This window comes from Myotis yumanensis, unplaced genomic scaffold, assembly GCF_028538775.1.
Source record: "Myotis yumanensis isolate MYYU_CA2020_CCGP unplaced genomic scaffold, mMyoYum1.0.hap1 SCAF_1, whole genome shotgun sequence".
Lineage (NCBI taxonomy): Eukaryota > Metazoa > Chordata > Mammalia > Chiroptera > Vespertilionidae > Myotis > Myotis yumanensis.
This window is the reverse complement of record NW_027223752.1, coordinates 183090407-183102719: the sequence shown is the minus strand read 5'-3', so window position 1 is coordinate 183102719 and position 12313 is coordinate 183090407. Positions and strand designations below refer to the sequence as shown.

Here is a 12313-nt window from a genome sequence, read left to right as displayed (position 1 = left end):
TAGAGCATCGACCTGCGGACTAAAGGGTCCCAGGTTTGATTCCAGTCAAGGGCGCATGCCCAGATTGCGGGCTCAATCCCCAGTGGGGGTTGTGCAGGAGGCAACCAATCAATGATTCTCTCTCATCCTTGATGTTTCTATCTCTCCCTCTTCCTTCCTCTCTGACATTAATAAAAATATATTAAAAAATAAAATAAAAACTTAAGGGTACTAATCACTTTTTCCTGTGATTAGTACTACATTTTCTGCATAGATTTCATATTTGCTTAATTTGACATGATTTAACAAATATTTGATAGTTTCTGCTTGAACATGAAATAATACTTTTAAACTACATCATAAGTAATATAAGCCTAATGTATATGCCCTTTCTCTGCATAATACATTTTAAGTTGTAAACATGATTAGTATTTTAAAACTACAGGTTCCCAAGGAATATATGTACTTTTAAAGTAGTTAAAATGTGAGCATAGGTTACTTGCTAAAATTACTTTAGAATTCTATTAACACATTGTATATGGGAAACGTATTTATACGTTTTATAAATACGTTTCCCGCATACAATGTGCTAATGAATGTACTGTACCCTAAATGGTAACATTATCATTTATGGTATTTGAAGGATATTAGTAATAAAAAGTGATTTAGAAATGTCATAGAAATAGCACTCTCCTATCTAATAAAGAGGTGATATGCAAATTGACCATCACTCCAACACACAAGATGGTCACCCCCATATGGTCAAAGATAGCTGCCCCCATGTGGCCACAAGATGGCCTACAGGGAAGGGCAGTTGTGGGCAATCAGGACAGCAGGGGAGGCCAGCAGAGGAAGGCAGTTGGGGCAACCAGGCCAGCAGGGGAGGACAGTTAAGGATGACCGGGCCAGCAGGGGAGGACAGTTGGGGGTGACCGGGCTGGCAGGGGAAGGCAGTTGGGGGCGACCAGCCCTGCAGGGGAGGGCAGTTGGGGATGACCAGGCTAGCAGGGAAGGGCAGTTGGAGGTGATCGGGCCAGCAGGGGAGCAGTCGGGCGTCAATCAGGTTGGCAGGGGAGTGGTTAAGGGGTGATCAGGCTGGCAGGCAGAAGCGGTTAGGGGCTATCAGGCAGGCAGGCAGGCAAGTGGTTGGAAGCCAGCAGTCCTGGATTGTGAGAGGGATCCCAGATTGGAGAGGGTGCAGGCTGGGCTGAGGAACACGCGCCCCCCCCCCCCCCCCGAGTGCATGAATTTCATGCATCGGTCCTCTAGTTAATATATAATATATCAAAATCAAAAAGACCGATTTTTCTTGCATTTTTAAAAATATTATAGCTCTTTCCCTTTTGACCTTAACTTTAGAATTTTATCTTCCTATTATTGTGAAGGGAAATAAAAGCTGTATATCCATATGAGAATGAAAAATCTACACATTACCTCTCATCTCCACTATAACCAAATTTCTCTACCAAAATCTTTCAAAATGAAAAAAAAAAATTTTTTCCTTTGACTCATGAGATTTGCTTTCAGAATAGCAAATATGATCAGAAGTATATTATTCCATATACTATTTTTTCTGACAACTAAGTTCTCACACTAATTTTACTTTCTGCTTGCTCATAATGCATGGTATAGACTTACAGAGGAAGAGTAATTTTTCATATAGTCAAGATCTGGCATGTTGTTATTTTCTGAATAAAGAGTTTTCCTTAAAGTAACTGCTTTAAGATTTGGAAAACTTAGCTAGAAATGTTTTGGGGTATTGAACTAATTGCATGTGCTGACATGCTGCAGCTGCTTTTGCTGATAAATTGAATGCTTTCTGGGTCTCAGATTTGAAAAATGGAGTGTGAACTTTTTTGTATTACAAAATGTTATTTTATTTGTCTTTTTCCACATAGGGAGGTGTGAATACCAGTGTCAGACATGGTGGCATTTATGTGAAAGCTGTTCTTCCCAAGGGAGCAGCAGAGTTCGATGGTAGAATTCACAAAGGTAGACTATTTGTGTGTGTGGGAATTATATAGAGGGTTATCACTTCAACATATAAATTAGAAAGTTGATATAGACCTTCAGATTATTCCTAATATAAAATAAGAACATATACAATTATTTTAGGACTTGAGTATTAAAAAACTCCTTGATGTCATTCCCAAAACTCTTCTTTTTCACCTTATTCTCTAGTATCAGAAAATATTTTGGTGAAAAAAAAAAAAGAAAATATTTTGGTGATAATTTAGTTCATGTTTTGCACTTCCTAAGAGGTAAACTACCAGAGGATGGCAAAAGGATAGTGACCTTGTAAAAACAGTGACATCTACATTTCTAATCAGAACTAACTAGTTTAGTTCCCTCCAATGCTCTACATTTGTAGTTTAATTTATATTATACCATGATTTAAATCACTTTTACGATATATACAATATCGTATTCTAAAATGTACCTAAGATTAGCCGTAGAATTGGAAAAGAAATTAAATACACATTAAAGAAACTGTGACAGTTTTGTCCAGAATTTGAGTCTCTCCTGAATAAGTTAATACGAAACAAGATCACACGGTATTAAAGAGCATGATTATATTTTATGATTTGCTTTTTTCAAAATGACTGCCTGATTTATAGGTGATCGTGTCCTAGCTGTTAATGGAGTTAGTCTGGAAGGAGCTACCCATAAGCAAGCTGTGGAAACACTGAGAAATACAGGACAGGTAATAGATCATTATACCAAATTTATAAGATACCATAGAAGAACATAATAATGTGTGAATAATATCAATTTCATTGAAATCTCTAAATTTATTAGTCAACAAACCAAGCCTGATTTATATAAACATCCTAGTATTTTTTTCTACAAATTAAGAATCAAGTATTAAAAAAAAAAAAAAAAAGCAAGTATTATGACAAGAGGTTTTAGTTTTTTTACTGAAGAAACTGGCTTTCTGTATCACATTTAGCCCTAATATTACCAGAGATCTGACAGAAGGAGTGGTGGAGATTGAATTTTTAAAATTTTCATCAGCATCTACAAATATTTAGTGATTTTCACTTCTAGTCATTCTTTATCCTCAAGGCTAAATTTATTTTGTTGAAATACATTTTAAGTCAGGGAGTTTAGCAAAATATTTACAATGGTCTTTATATTATAGTACAGTGGTGATTTTATTCTAGTACCACAATTTTCTATAATATGTTTGTGATTTTATTTTTTTCTTAATCCTCACCCAAGGATATGTTTTCATTGATGTTTAGGGAGAGAGTGAGGGAAGCATCAATGTGAGAGAGAAACGTAGAAGGGTTGCCTCCCAAGATGTCCTCCAACTGCGGATCAAACGTAAAACCTAGGTATGTGCTCTGACCAGGAATTGAGCCTGAAACCTGTTGACACACTGAACAACACTTCAACCAACTGATCCACCTGGCCAGGGCATATCTGTTATTTTATAATAGACTTTTTTTTTTCTTTTTAATCATTTATTGTTTTATACAGAAAATATTAAAAACTTAATTTCGAAATTTTCAAATCCCTTGCTTTTGTTCCATTTTTTTCTCTCCCTATACTTTAGTAGACCAGTTATTTACTTGAAATATATACCATCAGTTATACAAAAATCCTGAAAATTGATCTGCTTTCTTATAGTTATTTTTCATTAATGAAGTGCTTTTTCATTTGTTCAGTTGGTTCATCTGTTGTTAGAAAAGGGACAGTCTCCAGCATCCAAAGAACATGCCCCTGTAACCCCACAGTGCAACCTTCCATATCTGGATGGTGAAGGTCAAGTCCCAGAAAAAATGGTGAAGAAAACGACTCCTGTCAAAGACTACAGCTTTGTCACTGAAGGTCAGGCCTTAGGACACTGTCATCTCAGCTTTCGCGTATTCAAAATTGGAGTTTTGCATGTTGGATACAATTCATGCCTGAGTCTCTTTAATTATTCTTGTCAAATGTGAATAATCTGATGTAGCACCACACTGAATTTTTTTTTTTTTAATGACATATTTGCTGCTTTTAGAGTCTGAAAGACTTTGGATGATGAAGTCATGCTTGAAACAGATTATGGTCCTATAATAGTGCCTTAAATAGTTGTAAAATTCAAAATCACATCTGTAAGGGAAAAAACATAAAAATATAGAAATAATACCTGAAAATGGCTTTAACCCCATATGAAATCTTGACTCTTACATTTTCTATATTTCCGTTTAATTTTATGGACTTGTCAAGCTAACCCTGAGTAGAAATTTACCTAATAGATCCCAGAAACTGATCTTTCCTACAAACTTTGACAGCCCTTGGACTTACCACTAATTAGTAGCAAAATAAGAAAATTAAAAATGATGTAGTGTTGAACTTTTTGCTAAATGTGTTCATGATACAGAAGTCCCCTTTATTCTCAGATTCCATTTATCTTCTTTTTAAGGGGCATAAAAGGAAAAATGTCCTTTACTTTATGAAGGATGGTGGTGGTATAAAGTCCTTATTTGTCTTTTATTTTAAATTCTTATTTGATTGCACAAATGTTAGCAACTCTAAATTAGTCCCAAAAGTAAGGGGAAAATACAACCCAGCATATATTTTTCCTGATTATGAAAGTAAAATTAGTATACCCACTTAATCTCACTGTCCTATATTCTTTATTTCTTACATCATTTTTTTAAATATGTTTTTTCCTTTTTCTGCTTATTTAAAAAAAAAATTGTTGATGATGAGAATTTTCTCATAATGTCATCGCAATCTACTGGGTTATGTTATACTGTACCGACTCATTAGAATATCATCTTCCCCATGCCTTCTCTAACATTTGTTTTGCTCTTACCTTTCTCTCTCATTGCATACCTGGCTTTTTGTTATTCTTCTCCTCTCTTGGATTTTTCTTCTTCTTCTTCTGTTATTCTACAGTCTTTTAAAACACGAGGGATTAAGCATAATTTCATTTTCAGAACCCTTATTTCAAAATCCTCTTTTCTGTTCAAGCAGTTAATTCATGCAGCTTAGTTCATTACATTTAGTTTTCTGATTTATAGTGTGAAATAGGATTTGCTTATAGAATAAGAATACAGTGAGTACATTTAAAGCTGTAAATATGGTGGAGAAATGGGCTTTTTAAAATGTGTCTAAAAGTATTTATGTTTGTATGTTCGTATGTATACATAACATGTAAGAATTTTTTTAATTTTTTTTTTTTTCTGCAGAGAATACATTTGAGGTAAAATTGTTTAAAAATAGCTCAGGCCTAGGATTCAGTTTTTCTCGAGAAGATAATCTTATACCTGAGCAAATGAATACCAGCATAGTAAGGGTTAAAAAGCTCTTCCCTGGACAGCCAGCAGCAGAAAGTGGAAAAATTGATGTGGGGGATGTTATCTTGAAAGTGAACGGAGCCTCTTTGAAAGGACTGTCTCAGCAGGTGAGCCCCAAGCATGTGGAGAGAGATTGGCCTTTCAGAATGATCTGGCAATGGTGGTTTAACTACAGCTTCCCTTGTCATTTATGGTACCCCCAGGAAGTTATATCTGCTCTCAGAGGAACATCTCCAGAAGTATCCTTGCTTCTCTGCAGACCTCCACCTGGTGTGCTACCAGACATTGACCCTGCTCTTTTGGTAAGACCTGCAAAAAGTAATTTATGTTTTTGTAGAATACCAATTGAGTGATTAATTCAGCTGTAGTGATTTCATATAGCATGATCTCCGGGGTTTTATTCCAGTTACTTCGGCTAAGAGTATTATCTTGTATATGTCACTTAACCTCTGAGTGCATCCTATATTTGCAATATAAAGTAATTCAATTCACTTTCTCTTCTTTCCCTTCCAATTCTAAAATTCTAGCTTCAAGGATTTTAGGAATTTGTTTTCTAAGCATAAATCGAAAAAGACATAAAATAATGGTTATAAAAACCTTTTTGTTTATTTCTTCATTGGACCAAACGGGGAAACATAATTTTCATTCTAAGTAAGATTAGATAAAAATGAGAATTATTTAAGATATTTTGCTTTTTTAAAACATATTTTAAAATAAGTTTGTTTATTTTCCTTTTTTATGTCAAGGAATATCTAAAGGATCCAAAATCTATTTTGGAGTTAGTTATAAATTGCATACTGATAGATAAGACAGCCTTGGAAGAAAGACAACCTTTGTCCTATGTACTTAAAATAGTGTTCTGCCCTGGCTGGGTGGCTCAGTTGGTTGTCTGTATACCAAAAAGATTATGGGTTCTATTCTAGTCAAGACACATACCTAGGTTGCAGTTTTAATCCCTGGTCAGGGTGCATACAGGAAGCAAGCAAACGATATTTCTCTCTCACACTGATGTTTCTCTCTCTCTTTCTCCCTTCCTCTCTCTCTAAAATTAATAAATATCCTCAAATGAGGATTTTAAAAAAGTAGTGTTCCATAAACAGTGAACATGACCCCTGGGAGAAAAGGCAGGAGAAACTTGTAACCTTTATATCAGAAATAAAAGTGTGAGAAGGCTATTAATAGGAAAGTAACATTTCTATAGGGCATGTTATAAATAGCATTTTAAGAGACTACATTAGAGAAAGAGAGAGAGAGAGAGAAACTACGTTGATTTGGGTCAGCAGTTAGGAACTGGTGGAACTCTCTTGATGAGTATATAAATTATACAATCTTTCTGGAAAGCAATCTGGAAATATTTAACAAGGCCTTTAAAAACATCCTATGTGCTGATTATAAAAAATTCTATTTTAATTATATAGAAAATTATAAGGAAGTAATTAGAAACTTGGGTGAAAATCTATATACAAAGAAGTTCCTCTAGATTTCTATTAATAGTGTAAAGCTAGAAACTAGCTCTGTATCCAATAAAAGGAGAATTCTGAAATAAATTAAAGGTATAGCCATCTGTAGGATTATTATACAGTTTTATATGGTTGTTTTCAAAGTATATTTAAGGGCCTCAGAAAGTACTCATAAAAACCTAAATTTTGAAAGTAGGATACAAAGCAGAATATATACTATAACTCTAATTCTGATTTAAAATATAAGTCATAAAATATTAACAGTTATTTTTATATATGATTTTTTTCTCTAATGAGTATAATTACTTTATAAAAAATAATAGAATATTTTAATAGAAAGTGCTGTTGTTGAACGTGTTCATTTTCTATCAAGTGTTCTAAAATTACTATAAGTTGTCACATTCAGGTCTCTTTAAATGTGTCCATTACAGACCCCACTGCATTCTCCAGCACAAGTACTTCCAAACAACAGTAAAGAGCCCTCCCAGCCAGCATGTGTAGGGCCAGGCACCAGCTCAGATGAAAATGAAATGTCTGACAAAAGCAAGAAAGAGTGCTCATCCTCATCCAGGAAAGACAGTGACAGTGACAGCAGTGGGAGCGGAGAAGAAGACTTAGTGAAAGCTCCAGCAAAAATTCCAAATATGAGCTGGAGTTCAGCTTTTCAGCAGACTCTAAGCAACATGCTACCACTGGCACAAAATCAACACGAGGCAACCAAGAGTCAGGAAGATACCATTTGTACCATGTTTTACTATCCTCAGAAAATATCCAACAAACCAGGACTCGAGCACAGGTATTGCCAATATCGTAATGCTTATCACTCAACACAACTAACTGTTAGTAACAGGAGAGCAATCTCCATTTCTCTAAGAATGAAATGTGCCTGTAAGTGAATTTCACAGTGATTAAGTAGATGATGACTCTATTGGCTATCTAACTATTGTGGCTGACAGTTTTAGTTAGCAAACCTGTAAGCTCTCTAGCCATTCAACCTGAGCCTTACTGCTCTCTCAAGCATATTTACTAAAAATTGGGAAAGTTCTTTGTATTTCACCATCATTCCGATTACTTGACAGAAAGAGAAGAAACCTATTTAGACAGTGATGGGGTAGGAGAGTAGTGAGTAAAAATATAAAGGGCGTGGTATGGAGGAAGGGGTGGAGAGTTTGCATAAGGTAGGATATATAAGAGTACAGAAGGTGGGAAAAGGAGAAATCATTGAAAACAGGCATATAAAGAGACATGTATGCCTCCAATAGTTATTCATACATTTTACTGTTTGGTTATGTCTTTGTATATATATCCAGGTTCAATCATATTCATTCAAGTATTTTTTTTCCTATTGTATCATCTAAAATAACCACAGAAATAAGACATTTATTTTCTTCTTCTCTTTCTTAGAAAATTTAAACACATTAGCTTCAGCCTTAAATTAACAACCAGGAATCAAAAGTATATTTATTTAATCTGTCTTACTGATTTGTGCATTTTATAAAGAGCTTCAAAATAGAACATTGGTAATGTTAGCATATAACAGGTGTGAGATAAATTCATAGTCCAGAGTCAGATAAAAAGTAGCTAGAATCTCAATCAAAAGCAGATATGAATATTAAAATTTTCTGTTTGCAGCACAAACTTACTATATTGACATTGAAATGTATTTGAAAAGAGTCTTGTTTCTTTGTCTCTGTAGTAATCCTCCTTCCCCTCTACCACTGGATGTGACTCCTGGACCACCCCAAACAGAATCTATTTCCACGAATTTAACAGATAAATATCATACACGTCACACCTCTGAACCAACCAGACAAGCTAGCTTGACATCTTTGAAGACTGATTTGGAAAACCACCTTGAAGACTTAGAGCTGGTGAGTTGTTTATGCTGTATTAAAATATTTTTATATTCATGTCCAGTAAATAGATAGCATAGTTGGTATGTCTCTCTGCTGAGAATTAGGGGGAAAAACAAAAAAAAATTTAGGTGCAAATCCTGTTTCTGCCGCTGACTTACTGCCATTTGGCAAATGCCTGTGGAAAAATTACTTAATTCTTCTGAGTCTTCGTAGTTTTGGCCTTAAAATGGGGCTAGTAACCTCACGTGGTGCGGATTAAATGGAATAATATACATAGAGCATCTAATTCAGTATCTGCTATTTGCTAAATTCTAATGAATTATTTTTTAATCAAGACTGAATAAATTTTTTTCTCTGCCATACTTGTTTTGTGAGCAAATGGATTCCTTTACATTGAACTAATAGCCCTAGAACTTCTAAGCCTACAAATTCAGTTTGGAAGCCAAATTTTCAATAATAATAATATCATTTACACTGATCTAAAGTTAGTCTTTTTCAAAACTGTTTTTATTATTCATGTGATAAATATTTGTTGTAGGAAAATTAGAAAACAAAGAAAAGACGATTAACACTTTTATTCCACCACCCAAAAACCATATACATTTTGGAGTTAATCTTTCCAAATATTTTGTTTGCCTATAATTGTGTGTGTGTGTGTGTGTAGTATCTATATCTTCAGTCCCATTCTCAGCAATAGAGTGAAACTAATCTTAGAATTATTTCCTAAGAAGTCTGTCATCACCCCTATAACCTGTAAGCAACCTTTATGTCAGCTGAAATCTTAAAAAATATATATGTATGCAACTAAATATATAAAGTTGTGATATGTAGTCACCCAAAGACTTCATATTAACAACAACAACAACAAAAAATACTAAGCCCTGGCTGGTGTTGCTCAATGGTTAGAGTATCAGCCTGCACACCGAAGGGTCATGGGATTGATTCCTGGTCAAGGGCATATACCTGGGTTGCAGATTCGATCCCCAGCCACAGTTGGGGTATGTGCCGGAAGCAACCAATCGATATGTCTCTCTCACATCAGTCTCTCTCTCTCTCTCTCTCTCTCTCTCTCTCTCTCTCTCTCTCTCTCTCTCTCTCTCCTCCTCCCTCTCTCCTTTCCACTCTCTCTGAAAAAGCAATGGGAAAAATATCCTCGGGTGAGGGTTAACCAAAAAAATTAATACAAAAACAAACAAACCTTTTTTGTGGCTCTTGACATCTATTTTGCTTATCTAGAAATATATAAAGAATTTTCTGAACCTAACCTTCAGAAAGTATTCTTTGATAATCAAGATATAGCCACTAATGTGTTCTTGTTTATCCTGAAAATACAAGAATTGAAGCACGAATAAATTCTGTCTCAGATAACCTCTAGACCAGTGGTTCTCAACCTTGGCTGCACATTAGAATCACCTGGGAATCTTTTTAAAATCCTGATTTCTTGGTAGTCAATCATCTAACTCTACAACTCAAAGAATTAGAAAGAGAGCAACAAGAAAACCCCAGAGTGAGCAGAAGGAAGGAGATAATAAAGATTAGAGCAGAAATCAATGAAATAGAGACCAAAAAAACAATACAGAAAATCAATGAAACCAAGAGCTGGTTCTTTGAAAGGATAAACAAGATTGACAAACCCCTAGCCAGGCTCACCAAGAAGCAAAGAGAGAGGTCCCAAATAAACCAAATCAGAAATGATAGAGGCGAAATAACAACAGACCCCACAGAAATACAAATGATTGTTAAACAATACTACGGGCAACTCTACTCCAACAAACTAGACAACCTGGAGGAAATGGACAAATTCCTAGAAAAATACAACATTCCAAAACTCAATCAGGAAGAATCTAAAAACCTCAATAGGCCAATAACTATGGAAGAAATTGAAGCAGTCATCAGAAAGCTTCCAGCAAACAAAAGCCCAGGGCCAGACGGCTTCACAGAGGAGTTTTACCAAACATTCAAGGAAGAACTAAAACCTACCCTCCTCAGACTACTACAAAAAATTCAAGAGGAAGGAACGCTTCCAAGCTCATTCTATGAAGCCAGCATCACCCTAATACTAAAACCAGGTAAAGACATCACAATGAAAGAGAATTACAGGCCAATATCCCTCATGAACATAGATGCCAAAATCCTCAACAAAATCTTAGCAAATCGGATCCAGCAGTACATCAGAAGGATCATACACCATGACCAAGTAGGATTTATCCCAGAGATGCAAGGATGGTACAACATCCGTAAATCAATAAATGTGATACATCACATAAACAAATTGAAAGAAAAAAAAAAAAAAAATCCTGATTTCTGGGCCTCATCCTCCGGAAATTCTGCTTCTTTGTTACTAATGTTGTGGCCCCACCCCATAACAAAGAAACAGAATTTCCAGAGGATGAGGCCCAGAAATCAGGATTTTAAAAAGATTCCCAGGTGATTCTAATGTGCAGCCAAGGTTGAGAACCACTGCTCTAGACAAACATATAATGTTGTATTTAAACCCAACTTTCACATTGGAGGGTATTCTATCTAGAGTTGGATAGGCCTGGCTTCTTCACTTGGACAAGATAAGTAACCTTTTAGGGATTGGTTTCCTCACTCTGTTATTCAATAGAAATAATAATCATCTTTCTGTTTGTGTGTAACGCAGAATAGACTTCCTAAAGGAATCACTGTTTTCTTCCCTTAGGAAGTAGAACTTGTCATTACTCTAATTAAATCAGAAAAAGGAAGCCTGGGCTTTACAGTAACCAAAGGCAATCAGAGTATTGGTTGTTATGTTCATGATGTCATTCAGGATCCAGCCAAAAGCGATGGAAGGCTAAAGCCCGGGGACCGGCTCATAAAGGTAAGATACTACATGGGATGAATTTTTGCAAATGTAGCCAGAGAGCAAGCAAGGGCTGGAGAGAAGAATAAGAAGGTTGAGTTAATATAACATTCTATTTCTCTGTTTGGTTTGTTTTCCTTCTCTACCTCTTAAAAGTAAAGGCCTTTATACAGTTAACAGTTTGAAAAATGCTTAAAGTTCTCTTTTTAATATGGAAGTCCCTCTCAACTCAGTTAAAGCATTAAACAAGTTATCTTGGGTTTCAAGGACAGAAAGTTTCTTAAATTACTATAAGGATAAGTTTCCTACACCAGCAAAAAATGATGCATTTGTTAAGTATCTTACATTATATTTTACTTATAATTACTTGATCATTGTGTTTATTGTATTTTCACAGTACAGGCTATTACCAATAAATTAGAGACTATTCTTTTTTTTTTAAATAGTTTATTGATTTTTATTTTTTTTAGAGAGAGAGAGAGAAGTATGGAGAGAGAGAGAGAGAGAGAGAGAGAGAGAGAGAGAGAGAGAGAAACATTGATGTGAGAATGCAACATCACTCAGCTACCTCCTGCATGCCCCTTCCCGGGATCAAGCCCAAAACCCTAACATGTGTCCTTGGCCAGGAATCAAACCTGCAGCCTCCTGATACACAGGAAATGTCCAACCAACTGAGCCACACCAATCAGGGCTAGGGACCAGTTTTTATTGTGAATCTCTTACTGGCTAATATATATTATATATAAAAAAGTTAGGGCGCAGTCTTCCACCTACTTCATCTGGTACACATAAACTAATTGCTAAAACTTGTGGCACACCAAAAAATATATTTTTTGAAAATCAGACAAAAAATAGGTATCAAAATTTTTTTGATTCATTCACATCGGACAGCTACTGTTGTGT

The 12313-nt window shown here is 35.3% G+C and overlaps 1 protein-coding gene across 11 annotated transcripts in view; it reads left to right on the top strand.

The window, feature by feature from the left end:
• Positions 1-12313, top strand: part of PTPN13 (protein tyrosine phosphatase non-receptor type 13) — a 209647-nt gene that overhangs the window by 152090 nt on the left and 45244 nt on the right. For all 11 annotated transcript variants that reach the window (XM_070393196.1, XM_070393249.1, XM_070393188.1 and 8 more), the window contains 8 exons: positions 1878-1971; positions 2598-2683; positions 3651-3813; positions 5163-5377; positions 5474-5572; positions 7162-7526; positions 8427-8601; positions 11270-11428. In XM_070393196.1, coding sequence (XP_070249297.1) covers positions 1878-1971; positions 2598-2683; positions 3651-3813; positions 5163-5377; positions 5474-5572; positions 7162-7526; positions 8427-8601; positions 11270-11428 — 1356 coding nt within the window. The remainder of the gene's footprint in view (positions 1-1877; positions 1972-2597; positions 2684-3650; positions 3814-5162; positions 5378-5473; positions 5573-7161; positions 7527-8426; positions 8602-11269; positions 11429-12313) is intronic.